Raw genomic sequence first — 22,691 nt, 5'->3', positions numbered from 1 at the left:
ATGTAGTGTGTAATGTAGTGTAGTGTAGTGTGTAATGTAGTGTAGTGTGTAATGTAGTGTAGTTGTAATGTAGTGTAGTGTGTGGTGTGTAGAGTAGTGTGTAATGTAGTGTAGTGTAGTGTGTGGTGTGTAGGGTAGTGTGTAATGTAGTGTAGTTTATTGTGTAATGTATTGTAGTGTAGTTTGTAATGTAGTGTAGTGTAGTGTAGTGTGTTGTGTAGTGTTTGATGTAGTGTAGTATAGTGTAGTTTGTAATGTAGTGTAGTGTACTGTGTGGTGTATAGTGTAGTGTGTAATGTATTGTAGTGAAGTGTAGTGTGGTGTGTAATGTAGTGTAGTGTAGTTTGTAATGTAGTGTAGTGTGTGGTGTGTAGTGTAATGTAATGTAGTGTAGTGTGTAATGTAGTGTAGTTTGTAATGTAGTGTAGTATAGTGTGTGGTCTGTAGGGTAGTGTGTAGTGTAGTGTAGTGTATTGTGTAATGTATTGTAGTGTAGTTTGTAATGTAATGTAGTGTAGTGTGTGGTGTGTAGTGTAGTGTGTAATGTATTGTAATGCAGGCTGCGTCGATCATGTGCATACATGGATCTCACACCACAAATGTAATCCAGCCCACATTGAGTTGTATTTAGTCCAATCCAGCCCACGGCCTAAAACGAGTTTGACGCTCCTGAACAACAAATCTTGGAGAAGGAGCACTTGACACCATGAGATTTGTTACCATAATAAATAAAATAGTTCATTTAAAAAAAGGAAATTTCTTCCTCCCGGTATAGATTCGCATCTGTGAATACCAAACTCTAAATTCATGAAATGTTTTAAACCAGGGCTGTCAAACTCATTTTTGGTCAAGGATTAGTTTTGGTCGTATCTTTGATACCGCTGTTTTAACCTGACCTTAGTGTCATTTTTCGTCACAATGTCTATTTTGATATGGATTTAGTGTCTAAGCAGTATTGTATTTATCTAATGAAGAGAGGCATGGGCTGAACAGAGGGTTGCCTCCGCTGGTGGCGGCAATGGTAGTGATCTCAAGATTCAAGAGATTTAAGATTCAAATGCAGAGGCTGTGCAAAACAAGAAGGAATAATAATTGAATTAATTAAAATAAAAAAATAAAAATAAAAAAAATTACAGAAAGATATATAGATAAGATACTTTATTGATCACGGAGGGAAATTGCGGTGGTACAGCGGCTCACGTCACAACAATAGGCAATAATAATTCAGTAACAAGATAAGATACGATCAGACTTTATTAGTTCCTGGAGGGGAATACAAATAAAAAAATGGCAATAAACCAAAAAAAAAAGAACAAAAAAGGGTTCAAACTGTCCCTACAAAATAAACCTAAAAAATACTTGAAAATATAGTATTTAGAAGAAAATTGGCAATACACAATAAACCTGAAAAAGATGTATATAAGCAGAAAAATATATCGATACATGGACATGAATATGTATGTATGTCTGTACAATGTCCAGCAGGGAATACTACGGTGTGTACTAGGGAGACACGTAGTAGTATTATTATTCTTTTTTTGAATACCATTACAGAACACATACCCAGCAGAACTCCCCGTTCATCGCTCTGGCGCTGACGGTTCACTCGGTGTGCGCGGGCGCAGCCGCCCTGTCCGTCTTCCAGGCTGAAAGACGAGGAGGGCGTGTCCCCCCGCGACGTGCCGTGGCCTCCGATTGGCCGAGCCGCCTCGTCGATCAAAGCCTCCCTCCGAGCGGATCCGCATCAGCCCCTTACGCCATCACCACCATCCGTACGCACGGCGGCCAGCGGGGACGGGGCTGCCTTCTCAGCGTGGAAAAAACAAACAAGAAAAAAAAAAAAAAAACAACAACACGAAACACACAGAAGAAGACGCAGTTCCTTCCCTACCCGATGGATTAGTCCTGTTTATCTCTGGTAAGAACGCTTTTTTTTAAGGGCGGGTATGGAATATTAGTATTAATTGGTGCGTCGCGCTCTCTGTGTGTGTGTGCGTGTGTGTGTGTGTGTGCGTGTGTGTGTTTGCGTGTGTGTGTGTGTGTGTGTGTGTGTGCGTGTGCGTGCGCGAACGCGAACGCGACGTAGAATGCGTCTCAGCATCGCACCCAGAATTAAAACTCGCACGCACCGGTTCGCAGGGTGGGTTCACATGAGCCCGTTTCGGCGTGGAAGGCACGGGGCAGATTCGCGTCCTGGACGTTGTCTCGCAGTTGCTGTGGCTGTGGGAAAGGGCTCCGTGTGTTGCAGCAGGGATGATGCTCTGCAGAACAGACCGGACCTGGCCTGCACAAAGCCCCAGTGATCCCAGTAAAAGAACTGGGATATGCCCCGAGCCAATTTCCTTAAACACTTTAAATAATCTAATCGCGGCCGTGCAGATCTATTGTACCCGCTGCGCCTTGTGTGGAAGCCACTGAGTTGTATTTTATTTTTAGTGTTGAGCTGTTGCATTTACCTTATTTCCATCTAGTCCCATACGTTATTATGATACTATACTATATATCTGTATATCTATATATCAACAGATTTGGTTACTTTGTTGTTATGCAAATATAATTTAGTCCCCCGAAGCACTTTTCTGCTCTTCTTTCAAGCTGCCCTTGGTATATGACATTCGGCTTGCATGATATTCATTGCATTTGAAACCATGGAATTGAGTTCATAGCATATTTTGTTCCATGAACCATATATGCTCCACCCCCCCAGGGCCATCTAACCTCATTTAGTCAAACCTACTTGGAAATTATATTGACACATACTTGTGTATTCAGTACAATGCCCTAATATATATTACATGCTCAGTTTTTTAATATATATTCAATATTTGCACACGCCTTTTTCTTTTTTCGTGTTGTTTTGAAAATATATCATGAGGGCACATGCTGGTGACAAAATACAACAAAACAAGACCAACTCTAAACCGCCTCCTGTCATTTAGCCCCAGTGTCTGATTTGCACTTTCCATTAACCCCGAGAATTATTCTCTGGGTTGACGCGCAAAAACAACAACTTCCACCCTCACATGGCCCACCGCATCATCATTTCCATTGGATGTGTGCTTTAATCATTGCCTTCCCCTGGCAGAAGTTTTGGAAATAGTCGCTTTGAAACTCCGGTTCAAAGTCATGGAGAGCATTCTCCTATCGCAGCGGTGTGGAGAGGGAAAAGTTGGTTTATGTTGGTTTATGTTATGTTATGTCTTATGTGTGTGTGTGTGTGTGCGCACGTGTGCGTGTGCGCGTGCCCTCCCACCCGTGTGTTTTTCCTGTTTGATAATGTTCAACCGCCGGTCACATGATTCGCGGAATGGACGTAGTGATTTACAATGGACTCAGTGATTTAACAACTAACGTGACTCAACATACTGCAGCGGGGACAGCGTGACATGAAAACACAGTTGGGCCTTAACTCACAGTAAAATATGAGCCTCAGCTGTGGCCTTTCTAAGCCACCTCTTTCATTCAGTACGTGGAGAATGCTTTGACAGCCTAACACTGCGTCGCATTGTCCGGATAATCTTGTGGGCCGGTGAAATGTGCCCATTGTTGTGTCGTTGATACACTGAATGAATTCAGTTGTCCCAGACAGGCAAATATTGTAACTATCCAGAGAATAGGGCCGCATAAGGAAATGCTTGTGTGTCAGCGCGGCGTTGGAAACTAATCTGTATAGTGGTGGGTTTCACAGGCATTTCGAATACGCGCGCGCGAGTGAAGGAGCCGCCCGTTTCTGGGGCAATTATTATGTGGCCGCACTGTACGGCGAGTTGTGTCCCTGCGACTGAATAAGCTCATTGCCGACGCGGCCTTCGGTGGGAGGGTTGGTGTGGGAGGTTTGACCTTGGTTTGTGCCGTGTCAATGAGCTGAGTGCGAAGGGACGTCACAGTTCAATTTGGAAAGGCCCGCGCCGCCGTAGGGCTGCGCCCGAGCGCGAGGCGCCCGACGCTCCGGAGATGTGTGGCGTTCGCCGGGGGTCAAAGGTGCCGGCAGTTCAGATCTGTGACGGCAAAGAAAATAACAATTTCTTTGTTTAAAAAAAAAAAAAAAAAACATCGAGGGGCTTTTTTTTTTTTTTTTTTTCTAATTGGGCACATGCATCGTATCCTCGCCTGTTATTTAGACTAATTGGACGGCATCTTTCGGTTGTTTCGGCAGAAGTGAATTAACCCCCGGAGGCCGGTTGTTTCTCCGCCACTCCCGCAGGTTCACGTTTCTCCCGCGGATCACGGAACAACGTCTGTCACGTGGGCTTAACCGATTGACTTGTGATCAATACGTCACGATGTGTGCCTCCGAAATGTTTGTCCTTTTTTTAATTGAGCGCATTGATCTCCCCCTCGGCCGAGCGACGGAGGGAGGAGCGTTTAATTATGGCCCCCCTCGCTTGCGGCGTGGTGGACATTTAAGGTGGGGAAAATGAAGCCCTCGGTCTCACGGAATTAATTTGCGGACACGGCCGCTCCCCGCCGCCGCTGTGGCGCCGCATCTGTCCAATTATTGCATCTTTGAGTGGTTTCAGCCATGTGGCTCCGACCGTATTCCTCCTGGAATCCCGAGGCACTGTTGACAAATGATAACCGAATGATGAAGCGACATTTCGACATGATTTCCTATTGGCTCACGGACAGTGAGAGCGGCGGTGGGGGAGTGTCTCCACATCGCCGCCTGTCCGCCTTCCTTCGCCCCTTTACACTTCGCGCCGCTCGACGCCGGGACACGGGATGTGGCCACGAGTGCGTCCTCGCTGCGCCCTCTTCATCACAGGCGGTGCGGTCTCCCGGCAGGCGAGGCTGTTTGTTTGCTCTGGAAATAGCGCCGTGGGGCGTTCTCGCGGGCTGAGGTGGTCATGCGACACCGAGGCCGGGGCCATGAGAGGACGAGACCCCCCCACCCAAGCTCTGCCGCCGCCATCTTTTAGTCTTTCAGGGGGAAAGTTGTGCCTAAGGTCAGGCTTTGAGGTGTGTGTGTGTGTGTGTGTGTGTGTGTGTGTGTGTGTGTGTGTGTGTGTGTGTGTGTGTGTGTGTGTGTGTGTGTGTGTGTGTGTGTGTGTGTGTGTGTGTGTGTGTGTGTGTGTGTGTGTGTGTGTCTCTCCTTTTGCCATGTTTGTCTGTGTTGGTAAGGTCGGGACATTATATTCTATGTCCTTATCTGCGCTGGAGCCAGGGCTGGGAGATACAGTACATCGTTAAAATATCAATATCGTGATATTATACCAGAAATCATGTGGGATTTTTAAACGTTCTCTTTAACGCTGCGTTACAGTAAAGTAATTACATTTTTCAGAACTTCATAGACTTTTTTAATCAATCATAACGTCCATATGGCTGATGATGGTTTCTTTGTGTATCTTGTGAAAGCACCAAAAGGAATCCCCGAAACATTGTCCACTGAACGGATTTCGAGGCATTTGCGAGGAAAAAAACAAAGCATTGTAATATTTGATTTGATTTTTTTCCCCCGGCCCTCCATCCCCAGCTGGAGCCCGATACGATCAATCTCATCCTTCGTGGAAACGCGTCTCGTTATGTTTCTCCGGAAAATCGCCGATTTCCTCCGTGCTCGTTTTGCTCAACTCGCTTTTACGCGCAGACGAAGTTTGTATGCAAATGTTTATCAAGCCGACACTCTGCAAACACGACAATACCACAAAGAGTGCATGTAAACATCCCAGATGCCCCAGATTCCGCGCAGCAAAATGGCTACGGATGTTTCAAAGCGACAGGATTCCCGGGGCTTGTTACTTTCCATGCAGAAAGGTTTTCGTAATCCCCGCAGGCATCATGATAATGTGACATCTCCTCTCATTTAATCTCTGTCCCCGGGCAGGAATGGATACAACCAGATTTACAACGCTGCGTTTACAGTGGGGAGAAATCCACTATGAAACGCCATTCACTGTTGGTTGATAATAATAGCAATGTTGTGATCAACACATCAGTTAGTATCTGTCTCTGAGGCAGAATGATATTATTATGGGAGTGAGAGCACCTTCATTATGGGGGGTCGTTTGTTGTGATAGGGCTGAGAAATTGTTATTTAATCACATCTCACAAAATAGTTTTTGTTTTATTTATATGTGATAATTGGACCAGTGGAAAAGGCAGGAAAACTTACCAATTACTCCGGATTTTATTTCCCATGTCAACAGTTCCGGAAAGGGCCGCTGAACGCCACCGTAGACAAGTTTTGCCTCTTCATCTCTACTCCAGCTAAGAGAAAGACACACATTCGCACAGCTTCTTTCGAATCATTCCAGATTACAGAGAAAATGGCATCGCAATTACATTATTTTCTGTCTTTCCTTTAAAAGCGCCGTGCTCCGAAACGGCGTCGGTGTCGGCCTCCGCCCCACGACACTGCTCAGAATTTCAATTTTATAAGGAAGATTGTTTGATCTCTGAGGGATTACTAGAAGCGGCGGCCTTTTGATCCTATATTTCTATCTGTACTTCGGCTCGGGCCGCATTCTAACGGCGCCATGAGGCCAATTCCGTCTCCTTAGCGTTTCATTGGCGGTATTGCATAAGTTTTCTTTGGCAGTAATGAATCACAATTTCATTACTGCAATTTCAATTTTTTTCTCTCTTTGGTGGCTCTGTTGCTCTGTAGAAAAGCAAATAAAGGCCTGGAATCCCTAATACTACAGTACAGCACATATTGGATCAGTTCTAAAGCTGTGGATTTGATGGGCTTGTATTTATTTTTATAATAGATTTACGAAAGCTACCGGGGCCCTTGTGGCTGTGATCGACTTAACAGTGACGATTGGTCGCTTCGCTTTTGTGCAGAATATTCAGAGGTTGCCATATATTGCCGTTTTTTGGAGACTGGTGACCACAGAAACCACTGGATGGATATCATCATAAGAGGGAAGAATAAAACAAACATGTCAAAGCTGGTGCTAAGTTCTGTTTGCATATATGTATGCAAGTTTGCATACATATATATAAAATAAAATCTGCACATACACTACACTTTGTGTACTAGGGTGGAAAAAAAAAAGTTCAAACAATAATACACTTTAAACGTATGACTTTGGTGCTCCCTCTGCGACTCGTGGAACCCTTTTCCCTGCAGATCGACCACATCACAGTTTATGGTGAAAACTTCTTTGACACCTCCGAGGGTCTTTGATGGGGGACTCAGGTCAAAAAGCAGCGTGCTGGTCCCCCCCTGCGGGGGGGGGCCTTTTCCCCGCACAGTTCCCCGTCCACCGTCCACAAGTTGTGCTTTCAATTATCCCTCCCAGAAGTGCGTTGGCTGCTGCTGTCAAGCTGATGCAGGCGGCGCTGTCAGCGACCTCCTCCACGCCGACGCCCACGCCGATGCCAGGGCTTAGGCAGGACAATGTGCATTAGTCTAACTGGGCCTTATACCACGGTAAGGCTCTTTTAATTGGCAAAGCAGATTGCTTCAGTCATTATGGAGAGTGGTCTATCTTTTTGAGATAAACTCCTTGTTCACGCTCATCAGACTCAGCGTTAAGACTAAGTCTGTGTGTTTGTTTGTTTGTACGTTCTTTGGTGAGGGTATTTCTGTGCAGTTCAGTTTAGAGCCGACGTTTGTGTGAAAGTATAGGAGGGTGTGGGATTGTAAAACGGGCCAAAATAAACTGCATGCCAACTCATAAAGCCTGCTACTGTGTGTGTGTGTGTGTGTGTGTGTGTGTGTGTGTGTGTGTGTGTGTGTGTGTGTGTGTGTGTGTGTGTGTGTGTGTGTGTGTGTGTGTGTGTGTGTGTGTGTGTGTGTGTGTGTGTGACCTATTTTCGCAGCGGGGAAAAAAACCAAACCATAATAAGCAGGATTGTAAAAGTGTTAACGGCGAGGTACGCAAGCATGTTCCCAATCGCATCACGCCCCCAACTTTATGATGCGTTCCAGAACTTCGTGTTGTATCGTACGCTAGTCATTCAAACTTTGCCGTAATGGAGTAATGAACCTCGGTTTCCCCCGGTGGGAATTGCCTGTGTTTTCCTCTAGGAGTTGAACAACGTTTCTCCCGCTCTCTCTTCCCCCTCCAGACAGTAGAGGATGGGCTGCGTCCAATGTAAGGATAAAGAAGCAGCAAAACTCACCGACGACCGGGAGACCAGCCTCACGCAGAACTCTGGGTACCGGTATGGGGCGGACCCCACGCCGCAGCACTACCCCAGCTTCGGGGTCTCCTCCATCCCCAACTACAACAACTTCCACGGCGCCGCCACGCAGGGGGTGACGGTGTTCGGAGGCGTGCACTCGTCCTCGCAGTCCGGCACGCTGCGGTCCAGGGGAGGAACAGGTATGGCGGTCGGCGTCGTCTGCTTTATTATAGAGAAAAAAAAACAAAAAAAAAACGATCAAAACAACAAACCTTTCTAGTCTAATTCTATGGGATGCACAAAGCGACAGGCCGTAGTTTTACTGAGTGTTCTCTGTCAACTGCGGTGAGATCAAATTGATGAGAGCATTGTGAATGGAGTCGTCGTGGGATTATGGAGCACCGGCTCCAAACTCTAGAAGTGACATCAGTACCAGTGTTTGTGATCCAGTGATGCATGTGTTATAGAGCAAACACTTCTGTCAGAAAATGAATACATGTTTAAACAAGTGTAATTAGACTACAAAATTGTCTAATTGTTTTTCCAGACTTTTAATTTGGTTTGGTGGATATTCATGAGTCAAGACGTTGTGGCCTATTTGGTTGTTGCTCGGTATCGTACTTAAAATTCCGACCGCGGTTTTGAATTGAACATGAGCGTGCCTCAGTGCATCCCTAATGAGAGAATATATATATATATATATATATATATATATATATATATATATATATATATATTGTGTGTGTGTGTGTGTGTGTGTGTGTGTGTGTGTGTGTGTGTGTGTGTGTGTGTGTGTGTGTGTGTGTGTGTGTGTGTGTGTGTGTGTGTGTGTGTATATATATGTATGTATGTTTAATGTTTGCAATTTGACTTAATTTATCCGGACACCAACGCTGACATCGTCGCCTTGTTATTCCGTGCTGCGGAATGAGCGTCTCTGGTCGGCTCCGTGTGTGATGACATCATGCGTAGCCGGGAATCCCTCCGCGGTGCGGCCGCATGGGGTGGACGTCCATCAGCTGGAAGTTAATGGAAAACACTGTGACCTAGTTTATGGCCGGTTCTCAGCCGAGGTCCGTCTGACGAGCAGCACATCAGACGTTGTGCTGAATAGCGCCGGAAAGTATCGCCGCGGTAGAAGGGGAATGGATTTTTACCATTTTGAACTTTAGGTTTCACAGATCTGTGGAATGCATAAATAAGGGTCCCGGTAGCTTGGATGTGAACTACTCCTGGGCCCCTTTTTTTTTTTTTTTTTTTTTTTCCTGAAGGTGGACTCTGGCCGAGATGCAGAGCATGCTGTGCCGAGTCAGCACCATCACTTTGTATGAATAAGAAATTACTCCGCCGGAGCAGTCGCTGGCATCTTTTATATTCTACTTACTGTACAGTATGAAAGAAAAGGCTCACAGTGGGCAAAAGTGGATCGGTGTTTGCCTGAGAATAGACAAAAAATAGACAAGAAAAGATGAAAAGCTACTGTACAACTGTTCAGGGATTATGATCATCAAGTCATGGAGTGAAAATTGTTTTTTTATGGCAGGTTGATATACTGCAGGACCACTTCAAATCACATGAAACATTGGATTGGCCTCTATAATTTAGACCACCGGCCGTGTTGATCATTTGTTTACCAGGTATAAAGCTAGAAAGCTCGAGGACAGTGAATGTGAATGGAGGACGTGAGCCAGTAAACGGTCCCTGTGTTTGAACGAACTCATTCGTCAAACAGTTTTAAAACATAATAATCGAACAAAGATACATCCAGGGCAAAAATAACATAGCCCCGACCATATGATGCGTCCAAGGCCTGAAATATCCAGAATTCGCGGAACCCTACGTTACAAAAACAACGTAACGGGAGCAGAGGTGGAACTTCCAGGCCAACTACCGCGGCCCCACCACTAATGAGTGGAATCGGTGCGCGGGTGGAGCAAAGACACGGCGGGACTTTCTGACCTACCCGAACCTGGAGTCGTCCACCTCTGCCGGACCGACGGAGCAGAACGTGGGCGCGGAGTCGAGGTTCACCTTTTGGCCCCGTGCATCTGCAATGCATCTGTTCCGCTTCCTGTCCGGGCCCTGAACCGCCCGTGCGCCCTCTGTCCCGCAGGCGTGACTCTGTTTGTGGCGCTGTACGACTACGAGGCCCGGACGGAGGATGACCTCAGCTTCAGGAAAGGGGAGAAGTTCCAGATCCTCAACAGCACGTAAGTGAGAAAGCATCCGCCATGACACCATACAGGGTGGTGATCTGGTCCCCACCCCCACCCCCACCCCTTATGTTTTCCACTTTTTCCCCCAAAATTCCGACGTCCCTGCTGTCGTGCCGCCGCTGATCGACCGCTTTTCATTTGAAACGAGAAAAGTGGCGAGCGGTGAGGTGGAACTGCAAGGCAAACTAGTCGATGGGTTTAAATGGTGTGGTACCGCAGGCACCACGCCGTACCTTAGTTGTTCTTGGCTTATCTTTTATTTTTTTATTTCCCCCTTAGCGTAAAAAGATCGCACCTAATCCCAAATGGCACCGCGTTGCCGAATTTAGAACGTTATGGATCTCCAAACAAGCGTTCAAACGGCTACACCCGCGCACCCTGCTTCCACTCCGCTCCCCTAATTATTCTCTCATGTAGAAAGCGCGACATGAGGAGGCCATGCGTCGGAGAATTCTCTTTAAAAACGCGTGCATTTCTGGAAAGCCCATTAACTGCACATCTGTCCCCTAGCCCTGTGTATGTTTATTAAAACTAGGGTGATATTTCCATAAGATACTCTCTTTAAGGCATATCTCGAATGTATTTATCCACTAAATCCATACGCTGCGCCTTTTACGACCCCTTGCTCCAATTAAGAGACATCTGGTGTTTTTTAACCTTGACTTTTATTGTTGGTTTCCCTTCCCTCCTTCCTACTTGTGCTATCTCTCTCTCTCTCTCTCTCTCTCTCTCTCTCTCTCTCTCTCTCTCTCTCTCTCTCTCTCTCTCTCTCTCTCTCTCTCTCTCTCTCTCTCTCTCTCTCTCTCTCTCTCTCTCTCTCTCTCTCTCTCTCTCTCTCTCTCTCTCTCTCTCTCTCTCTCTCTCTCTCGCTATCGGGCCATCAGCGAGGGAGACTGGTGGGAGGCTCGCTCTCTGACTACGGGCGGAACCGGTTACATTCCCAGTAATTACGTGGCTCCGGTGGACTCCATCCAGGCCGAGGAGTGAGTTTTCACAGTTTTACTCGCAAAAACAAAACAAAACAAACAAAAAAAAAAACGTACGCCAAAAATATTAATTAGACGTTTGCCGCGAAGGCTTGCGTAACAGAAAAGAAAAAAAAAAACGGGGGTTGAAACTCGAGGGACACCGGTTCATTATTTCTACCGCTCTCCGCAGCTGGTATTTTGGAAAACTAGGCCGGAAGGATGCGGAGAGGCAGCTCCTCTCCAACGGCAACCCCAGAGGCACTTTCCTCATCCGAGAGAGTGAGACCACCAAAGGTAATTTGACAAAGTGGCGTGCAAGGCGTCAAACAGGGGACGCGCTTCTGCGTCTGTAAACGAGTGTGTAGAGATGTTTACGTAGGATGCACTAGTGCAGCGGTTCCCAACGTGGGGTCCGGGGACCCCCAGGTGTCCTCCGAGACGTTCAAGGGCACCCCCGGCAACATGATGTAAAAAGTTAAACTTCACCATTATTTTATTTATAAGATGATGGCGCCATAAAAGAATGTTTTGAACATGTTTTCACTTTTATCTCCCCTAAATGTATTATAGGCCAATATGGAGGTTTGGATTAAATCATATATATAACAATAGAAATCTTCTCAAAATGGGTCTGTGGCCAAATGCCTATTCGATTGTCCTGTCCTTGATATTGGGGAAGGTGTGCATGTGGTGTCTTCCGCGAACCTCCATGAGTCCCCGTTACCCAGAATCCCCTTCTCTCCGATTCCCCACACAAACATGTTTATGTGAACCTTCACAGAAGCACGTTTCAGCCTTAGCACGTCACCGAGACGATTGCATTCCAAGCAGTAGGACAAAGACAGATCTATTTTAAGGATGAGTGAATGTCCCACTCCAGTCTTCAATCTGCCCATTTACTTTATCCATTTAATCTAACATTGTCCTGTTTGCGGGCGCCAGGGGCCTTCTCCCTGTCCATCCAGGACTGGGATGATATCAAGGGAGACCACGTGAAACACTACAAGATCCGCAAGCTGGACAGCGGAGGCTACTACATCACCACCAGGGCACAGTTTGAGACGTTACAGCAGCTCGTGCAGCACTACTCCGGTAAGACGGCAAAGTCCACTTTACCACCAGCGCGCCGCACAGCTTCATCATAAAACATATTGTGATGGACGATAAAGATAGAGATAAAAACACAGGACAATACGCAAAGACTCATCATCACGATACAGCGGCTCTCAATCACTTTCGTCGGTCAAAGTCTAAGCAGGAAAGATGTGATTTTAATTGAGGGAGCAGAACTGATAAGGAAGTATTATTATTATTATTATTATTATTATTGTTATAGTTATTATTATTATTATTATTACTTTGATTTTTATTATTATTGTTGTTATTATTATTATTATTATTATTATTATTATTATTATTATTATTCTCCTTGGCATTTATTTGGGCTAAAAGTGTGATGGACACGCGACACAGTTGAGGTCTCGTTAGAACCAGGACGCCTCAGACATCTCGTGGTTCACGTTTGAACCATATCGATCTACATCTGGAACAGGAATTAGTGAAAAAACTGATACAATTTTACCGGAAGTAGCAGAACGTTCGTGCGTCGCCGAAACGCCCAAGTTCTAAAACTTCCGGTTGGGTGGTGAGGTGAGATGAGTTTGTTGTGTAGGACGCTTTGTGAGATCATCATCCAATCTGTTATATATATGCGCAGGTTGTGGCTACAGACGCCCATTTGCATTGTGGGAGGTGCATGGGGTAGACTGGGGTAGACTGGTCTATGTTTGTTAGGTGTCTGTGTATTGTCTTACCTGCTTGATGGTGGCGGGGCTTTTCGTTTTATATTCTCTTTTGCCCGTTTTGTAAATAAAGGCTTTCTGTTCGTTGTGTCGAGCAAGTCGTAACGTCCATGAGTCCATGATGCGTTTCATGGACTCAGAACGCATTGGAAAACGAAGACCCGGAAAAATATAAATAATCACAGAAAGTCGTCACTCCGTCACGCCATCACTCCGCCCTCATTTCCCGACACGGCACCAAACGGTCACCTGTCCGTCACAGAGAGTGCAGCTCTATTTCCACAGACAACACATTGAGTTATAACAGTGAGAAGTTCTGGTTTACAGGCAAACACGGACGGTTGTTTCATGGACGGGAGGGTTACGCTGTGTAGGCCGCATAGTGGTTTCTCCGTGAGACGAGCAACCAGGAGACTACAGACCGGGTGAACTGATGTGGTGTTCACCGTTAACTCGGAAAATCGTGCTGCGTTTCAGAGAACCCAGAAAACTGTAATATGTACCAAAGACAACCAAAATGGACCCCCATGTATAACTGCCTGCAGATGTATTTATTATTATAATAATAATTATTATCATTGCAAACTATTCCAAAGCTTTGGGTCCTGCAACAGCCAAGGCATGATCACCATGCTGTTATCTGGTCAGAGAAGCTGAAGGACCTGTGTAGGGCGAGGTAGGTCAGGGATGTAGGAAAGTTCCAATCCATTAAGTGACCTAAAAACAAACGGCAAACACAGGGCCATCTGAGGGCGGTCAGGATGGTGGCAATGCGGTCGCCATTTCGTGTGCAGGTCAGGGCACCAGCAGCTGCATTCCAGATTATAAACGCATTAATTACTTTATCGAAATCATTGAGGAAGTAATACAAAAAAAAAGGAAAATATATACATGCTTTAATTGACATGCTAGCTCTCTTTGTGTTTTTTAAAATGTATTATTATATATTTTTCTGATTCACACTGTTAGTATTTTTCCCCCAATCGCATAATTGATTGGTGGAGTTTGAGTTCAGCCCGTAACGTGATGGTGACCCGCTCTCTCAGCTCGAGCCGCCGGCCTGTGCTGCCGGCTCATCGTGCCGTGTCACAAGGGCATGCCCCGCCTGGCCGACCTGTCGGTCAAAACCAAAGACGTGTGGGAGATCCCGCGGGAGTCGCTGCAGCTCATCAAACGCCTCGGGAACGGCCAGTTCGGAGAGGTCTGGATGGGTATGTATCCGTTTTTTGGGGATTTTTATTTTTATTTTTTTTTTGTTATTCTGCCTCGCGATACCGATGAGGCCTTTACCGTGAGAACAGGATTATGGGATATTTGTTTGTCAAGGTGTGACGTTGTTTTCTGAAGTGTTCATAATAGAGAAGATTGAAGTGTTCGTAATATATTTATATTATATAGCAAAAAACACCGGGAATTGTTTTTCTTAAAGTCTTAATCCATAAAACAATTTTGTTTTAAAAATGCACTGATTGTAAATTATGTCAATTAAAGCAACGTCAGGGATGCACCAATACTGGCACTGGACACCACACTGAAGTATGGTATCAGATAACATATATATTATAAATACATATATAGATCAATACAAAAATTTAAACCAAGAGAAATACAGACCATGATTACTTGACCTGACTTGATTTTTCAGGTTTTTTGACACTTGTTGTTATGTTAGAATGTTAGATATCGCTCATGGGGAAAAAAAAATAAAAAATCATTATTCAGGTGATTATTTCTGGTCATTTTGACCTGATCAAGCTGTTGGAGCTTTCTTTACTGTGGCTTCCAAAAGGCTTTTAAACCTCCCACAGCTTGGGTCATGTATTATGACAATTGAGGAATGCAATACCTTTGTTGGGTTTAATAACATTTCTGTGACATGCTGTAGCTCATCATTGATATCCTATATGTCAAATTTAAGTGCAATTTTATTCAATCTGAGTAATAAATGGCTTGTATCTCTTGCATAGAGATCTTAAAGATATTTTTTTTGTTGATATAGTACCAATCACAATGGATGTTTTTGGCAGTTTTGTGTGTGTGGGTGGTGGGTGCGTGGGTGCGTGGGTGGGTGGGTGTGTGGCACCGCAACGCCCTCAACGCATCTCTCCCCGTGTGTTCATCTCCGCTCAGGGACGTGGAACGGGACCACCAAGGTGGCGGTGAAGACCCTGAAGCCGGGCACCATGTCCCCCGAGTCCTTCCTGGAGGAAGCCCAGATCATGAAGAAGCTCCGGCACGACAAGCTGGTGCAGCTCTACGCCGTGGTGTCCGAGGAGCCCATCTACATCGTCACCGAGTACATGAGCAAAGGTAGCGCAGGGCATCCAGGAACTGGAACCCAAAAATAAAACCTGCGTGTTTATGTGCACGCAAAAAAAGACGGACAGCCCTCACGCACTCTCCCTTGCACCGCGTATATGAAATAATTTAGGCAGTGAGGCTACACCCACATCCGCACTGCTGCAAATACAATAGGATAGAAGAATAGGATTTTCTGCATCATTATTTTCCTGGCTGGTGGCTATTTTCTTGTGACTTTTTGCGATAAACACGTCATTACAGAGTCACACTTTTTCCACACTCTGAATCTAATTTCCATGTAAGAAGTGTTCCCTCAGAATATTGTTATTTTGCATTTTGAGCAAATTCGAGGGCAGCTGACATCTCGGGCGAAAATGAGTTTTATGCATAATTTGAAAGGTCTTGACGAGCTCAGACACCAGGACACCGTGCGTTTATTTTTTCGAATACAGATTTTAAACATAAAGGCGGCATATAAAACATTCAATGAATTCGGCACAAAAAAAGGGCGTAAGTGCACTGAGCTTGGTGCTTTGTTTTTTTTTTAAATTGTAATTATCTTTTAAAATAGGAGTCATTTAAAGCTAACCTATATAAAAGTAGTGGTTCATGCTGTTGTTAAGGAAATAATTACAATCGCTCTCCTGTAAGATTCAGAAAATGTCATTCACTCCGCTATTACACCACGCCCTCGAACTGTTCAGCCAAATTGGGATTTGTCTTGAAGGTATCCTAGATCCTAGATCCTAGAATGTGTTTATTTATTTATTTTTTATTTTTTATACTTTCTATAATTCCATTTGAACCCAGCTCTCAGGACTAGCGGATGATGACATTCGATCCTGCGTAGATTGACGAGTGAGTAGATTACAGCTCATTTCCTTCTCCTGTCGTCTTCAGGGAGTTTGCTGGACTTCCTGAAGGACGGCGAAGGGCGCGGCCTGAAGCTGCCGAACCTGGTGGACATGGCGGCTCAGGTAAAAGAAAAAAGAAAAGTGGGCTTTTAGTTGTGGAAAATAGGTTACTCTCCTCCAGCGCCGACAGACGGCATCGCTCAGGTTAATCTTCCAGCCGCTGATGTGATAAAAAAGTAGACGCTGTCGGGGTCAATCATCTCCGAAACCAATCAGTGGAATGTGGCTGGAACGATGTCGATCCCGTTTCCCGTGTCAGGTGGCGGCGGGCATGGCGTACATCGAGAGGATGAACTACATCCACAGAGACCTGCGCTCCGCCAACATCCTGGTCGGGGACAGCCTGGTGTGCAAAATCGCTGACTTTGGTCTGGCGCGGCTCATAGAGGACAACGAGTACACCGCGAGACAAGGTACGGTGAGCCGCCATGTACAAGCTAAGCACTTTTGCCCGACTTAATCTGCAGTCACAGGTCGTGAGGGTTGTCTCTTCCTCCCGAGGTTCATTTTTCAGTGTTTTCCCCCTGTTGTGTAGGAATTGCTATTTTAGGATTTGTGGATGTTTTGCTCTATGGACCACAACTATAATAATAAGAAGAAGAAGAAGAAGAAGAAGAAGAAGAAGAAGAAGAAGAAGAAGAAGAAGAAGAAGAAGAAGAAGAAGAAGAAGAAGAAGAAGAAGAAGAAGAAGAAGAAGAAGAAGAAGAAGAAGAAGAAGAAGAAGAAGAAGAAGAAGAAGAAGAAGAAGAAGAAGAAGAAGAAGAAGAAGAAGAAGAAGAAGAAGAAGAAGAAGAAGAAGAAGAATCATAATAATCATAATAATCATAATAATCATAATAAATAAATTAATTGCATAAAATATTATTAAAAATAATAATAAGAATGATAATATTAAAATTAACAAAGTGCTTTACAAATTATTTTAAAGAAATAAAAATTAAGTTGTTTTTTTTCAATAAAATAATACAATAAAATAAAGAAGAAAGCCAACAAAAAAGAAGGACAAACTAAGACAGTTTTTTAATACACCTAAAAAACTATGCTATGAATGAATGGTGTATTGACATCTAATGGGGTAGTATGAAATTGCACTGTAATGCAATATTGATCCATCATGAGACTTTTTAGTGCCAGTTGAATAAATATCCTCCAGCTTCGTGTAAAAATAAACTCCAGGAACACACAATACGTGTCCTTTTAACATTGGAGCACATTCTGCATATAAATGAATATACTTGCATATTTAATAGACATGCAAGTCCAAATATAGAGTGCTGCAGCAACAGTAAAAACGACAATATTCAAATAATTTGATCTCGCTGTATATAGGAAGAATCCTATATCAGTGTGGGACGGAAAGGGAATGGGCAGCTTTTCTCTTGTCTTCACGGCTCGGTTCTCCTCAACCCCGCCCCCTCCCTGATAGCGAGCCGGTCCTGCAGGAACATTACCAGACTATTACTCACTGTCCACACATTCGGCCTCTTATTTCTGAGTGTTTGGAATGTGTGCTGGGTCGCCCCCGTCCCGGTCCAAAAAGGAGAAGGGAAGGGAACGCAGAAGGGACGGAGTTGTTCCCTTCTCCCCCCCCTGTGGGATGTGATCACCTCCCCGCTCCGATGAAATCACACAGATGTAGAAAAACCTTTATAAACAAGAGCAGACTGACCTACTTACTCCTTCTGTCCCCACAGAGGCAATTATTTTACTCCCACCCCCCCCACCTTCTTTTTTTGGAAAACGCAGCACTGTCATCATCCTAAAGCCGCTACCAGGAGGTTTTCCGTTTTTTACGTACCAGTGTCTGGTTTAATTCGATGTCTTCGAAAACGGCTCCATCAGCAAGAAGATTCACCGTTTATATATTATGACGGCAAATGTTCTAAACCCTTCCCATCCCCCCTTGCCCTCCCCTGCATGACGTGACAGAGCGTAAAGGCCGTTAAAAATAAGAAAGGTACACGGGTACATAGCGACGATAATCGATATGCGTCTTGCATGCAGCGCTACGTCTTCACTTTCCTCTTAAAAACAAATGCACGCCCCAAATTCCACTAAAAAAGTCCCAGTAGCTCCCTACCTAATCAAATCAGTTTTTATTTATAGAGCACTTAGGAAGACCAAAATCATTCAGGAATAAAAGAAAAAGGACATATTGGAAAAATAGAAAGAAGGCAGATATGGAAAAAAATAGAACAGATTCAAAATAGAAAACGGGACGAGGCAGCGGAACTCATGGGAAATGCATCTTTATTCTTTATTCCGGGGAAACTGCCGATCGGACATTTGGCATTTTGAGATGTGACTTGTTTCCAAAATTGACCAATTGTGAATCATAATTACATATCCTTTTTTTTTTTTTCCACAGGTGCTAAGTTCCCCATAAAGTGGACCGCTCCGGAGGCGGCGCTGTATGGAAAGTTCACCATCAAATCGGACGTGTGGTCCTTCGGGATTCTGCTCACCGAGCTGGTCACTAAGGGCAGAGTGCCCTACCCAGGTGAGCGGGTCAGGCTGTTATTTACTGGGCAATAAATCATGGATTCAATGCATACAGACAGTGCAGGTCGAGTGCGTGCACGCGTTTCTGTGTGTATAATTTGTTTATTTGTGTGTTCTCTTTCATATCTACGGGGTATGGAGCTATTTTAATCCTTAATTAGTTATGTTATCAATCCCCTGTGTAAAAACAATACAAATACCACTTGTATTACACACTGTGTGTACATTATTGCACATTCCATATATCTTTTTTTTTGAAAACATGAAATTGGGTCTGCAAGTCCTTTTTAAAATTTATTAAATTCAACTTCACAGTTTTTCACGACACTTGCTGTGACTTTTTTTTTAAGTTTTATTTACTACACTTGCTTTTTGACTCACTTTATGCCTACCTTCATACTAACCTGTAACTCCAAGAAGTCTTTGTACTTACCTGTCTATGGAGGAAAAAAAAAAAAGTCGTGGTTCGATTTCTTTTACTTCCCATTCGCTTACGTTGGTGTCTCTTTCCTCTGCCCTGTGCCAAACGTATAGTACTGACATTTATACTCACCTGCTATTATTGAAGAAGAGGTGATTTGTCCAAAAAGCTCTTCAAATCTGTCTCGAATAGGTCTTCAAAAGTATTGACTTTAACTCTGACACACTGGAAACGTCCCTCTACGTTCTATTCACACCTCTCCCCTCCGCGCTCGCTCTCATCCAGGCATGAATAACCGGGAGGTGCTGGAGCAGGTGGAGCGGGGCTACCGGATGCCCTGCCCCCAGGACTGCCCCATCTCCCTGCACGAGCTGATGGTCCAGTGCTGGAAGAAGGACCCCGAGGAGAGGCCCACCTTCGAGTACCTGCAGGCCTTTTTGGAGGACTACTTCACGGCCACCGAGCCCCAGTACCAGCCTGGGGATAATCTCTGAGCATGGGGGGGGGGGGGGGGGGGTCTTCTCGTGTCCATCCACATGCTGACCACCAGGGGGAGCCAAACAATCACCGTTGAACCGTCGAGGAACCGAGCGACTGACTTTGAAGAAGCTTCTGCAATGCAAAACCAACCCATCATCACAATTCTCTCACAATTTTCCGGGGTTCTCTCGCTGGATAGCTAGCGTTTCAAAGTGTTCATGACTTCCTAGATGCACTTCACTGAGAGCGAGACGAGATTGGTGGATGTTTTTTTTTTTCGAGAGTGGGAACGGGCGACGGCTGAACAATTCTAAAGTGACTGTGGATGAGAGGGACAAAAGTTGTATTGTGTAACTTGTATGTAATGTAAATACTAATGGCTTGTTTACTGACCCCAGTTATTTTTATTTTTATTTTTTTGATTTTATTCTATTCTATTCTTTATTGTTGTTGTTGTTTTTTTTCTATTACTTTTGATATTTTTTGGAAAGGTGTGAATTTATAATTTTTTTTGAATCCAAGATCAAGGTTATTTTGGAAATTATGGCTTGTAGAAAAATGCGTGAAGCTCACAGTCGGTAACAAACAGTGACATAATTGTAGGAATTGTAATCGTTAATAGACATTTGTGGATGAGAATATTTCCAAATTTCTCTGGAAGTCCACCGGCCTTTTTTTTTACCAGGTTAACATAATTACTCTCCTCTTCTCAAGGAACTTAGATGTACTATAGCACCCGTTCTTGCCTTTTTATGTTTAGTAATATTCTTATAATGTAAGGGAATGCCTTCATGCTTTCTATACACAAAAGGCCTATTGCATCATGGACTCCTGCTCACCGGACTTGTATGGCATTGGCACTACGACCAAGTGCGTCCATTGTATTTGTGCTTGAACCAATTTTTTTCAACCGGCGTAAAAGTGTCTTTTAGTTGAAATGGCTTCTTGTGGTCGTCGCGACGGGCGACCATCGTTAGGCTGAACGCTTACTCTAATGATATTTTAAAATGTATGTTGCATTACTGTGTGGCAGCAGGGTGTGTAGGAATTATGCTTTGACGTACGGATCGTCGTCTATCTCGCTTTGAGGCCAAAACCAAAACGTACAGTGCTGCCATTTTCACGACTGGAGCGACTCTGTTCGCCGTCCCATCTTGGGGGAAAAAAATAGAAAACGTGTGGGTTACGAGAGCGTAGGGCGTTTATGTCATGGTATTTATTATTTAACATCTTCTTGTACTTCCCTAACCATACAGTACATAGACGCCGTCCCAGGAAATCTCCACATTATCACCTGGACGTGTCGAACCCGCTACTCCAGAGGAGACGGTCCATTTCAGAAACACCATTTTCCTTTATGTGTATTTATGTTACTTTTATTTCTGAGGAAAAGTGTGCAAAAGACCCCCCTGTGCTTTGTATCACTTTGTTTAACCTCATTCAGTAGATCAACACTCACTGAGCACTTTACTAGGAACACTATACTAACACTGCACAGGGCCTCCCTTTGCTTTCAAAACAGCCTCAATTCTTCTTGGCATGGATTGCACAAAATGTTGGAAACGTTCCTTTGAGATTTTGTTCCATGTTGACATGATTGCGTCACGCAATTCCTGCGGATTTGTCGGCTGCACGTTCATGCAGCGAATCTCCCGTTCTATCACTCCATCACCCAAAGGCGTTCTATTGGATTCAGATCCGGTTACTGGGAAGGAAACTGAAGAACATTGAACTCATTGTCATGTTCACCAAACCAGTTTGAGACGTCTTTAGCTTTGTGACGGTGCGTTATCATGCTGGAAGGAGCTGTTAGAATATGGTAAACTGTGACCATGAAGGGATACACATGGTCAGCAACAATACTCAAACAGGCTGTGGCGTCCAAGCGATGATTGATTGGTATTATCGTGCCCAAAGTGCGCAGAGAAAAAATTCCCCATAACATTACACCACCGCCACCAGCCTGGACTGTTGACACAAGGCAGGTTAGGTCCGTGGATTCATGCTGTTGGTGCCAAATTCTGACCCTACCATCGGAAATCGGGATTCATAAGACCAGGTTTACGTTTTTCCGGTCTTCAACTGTCCAGTTTTGGTGAGCCTGTGCCCACTGCAGCCTCAGCTTTGTGCTCTGGGCTGACAGCAGTGGAACCCGACGTGGTCTCCTGCTGTTGTAGTCCGTGAAAATCCCAGGTTATCAGCAGTTACAGAAATACTCAAACCAGCCCGCCTGGCACCAACCATCATGGCACGGTTAAAAACACTGAGATCACATTTTTTCCCCATTCTGATGGTTGATGTGAACATTAACGGAAGCTGCTGACCTAAATAAAACAAACCTGCATGATTTAATGCATTGCACTGCTGCCACACGATTGGCTGATTGGATAATTGCATGAATAAGTAGGTGTACAGGTGTTCCTAAAAAAGGGTTCAGTGAGTGTACATACGTACAGGTTTTAGGTCTCTACATTATTTATTGTCTAATTAAATTGTACATAACTGGTTTTGAAATAAACAACCTTGCCATCTACACTTATGGAGTATTCTGTCTCATCAGTACAGATTTGTACTTTTCAAAATCCCTCTGGTTCAGTAATTGAAGGTATTTTATTTTTATTTTTTTAGAAAAGTGTATTTCCATTCACTTACATTTCAACACTAGAAACAAACTGTTGAAAAAGTTGAGTTGGAATAGCAAATGCATCATTGTCACTTTGCCAGAACAAGGGTTACCTTTCCCCTCAGGCTGAACACCACACAAAAAAAAAAGTGTGAACTATATGCAAATAACTGCTTGTGCACCAGCTTCTGTACATACATGCACAGCAAGCAATGATGAAGTAGCAAATAACCTTTATAAATTGAAGGTTAATTGCTATTTACTACAAAAATAACGTTTTTTAATGAGACTACTTTGAGATATTACCTCACTGAGGGAGCTTTAGCTCACTGACCTGGCTCGGGCGTGTCGCTGGGCCTGATTGGTTAACTTTTCATGTGCAGGA

At 44.4% G+C, this 22,691-nt stretch overlaps 1 protein-coding gene across 1 annotated transcript; it reads left to right on the top strand.

Moving 5' to 3' along the window:
* Window positions 1–1,777: 1,777 nt before the first annotated feature.
* Window positions 1,778–19,697, top strand: fyna (FYN proto-oncogene, Src family tyrosine kinase a; the record flags this gene model as incomplete). Its single annotated transcript, XM_080012316.1, has 12 exons — window positions 1,778–1,918; window positions 8,023–8,279; window positions 10,193–10,289; window positions 11,180–11,278; window positions 11,454–11,557; window positions 12,206–12,355; window positions 14,112–14,276; window positions 15,196–15,375; window positions 16,267–16,343; window positions 16,540–16,693; window positions 18,649–18,780; window positions 19,489–19,697. Exons 2-12 carry the CDS (start codon window positions 8,033–8,035, stop codon window positions 19,695–19,697), a joined length of 1,614 nt encoding a protein of 537 aa, XP_079868442.1. The 5' UTR covers window positions 1,778–1,918; window positions 8,023–8,032.
* Between the last annotated feature and the right edge of the window lie 2,994 nt (window positions 19,698–22,691).

This window comes from Zeus faber (genome assembly GCF_960531495.2).
Source record: "Zeus faber genome assembly, chromosome: 13".
In the NCBI taxonomy this organism is placed as follows: domain Eukaryota; kingdom Metazoa; phylum Chordata; class Actinopteri; order Zeiformes; family Zeidae; genus Zeus; species Zeus faber.
This window is presented reverse-complemented; position numbering and strand designations above follow the sequence as displayed.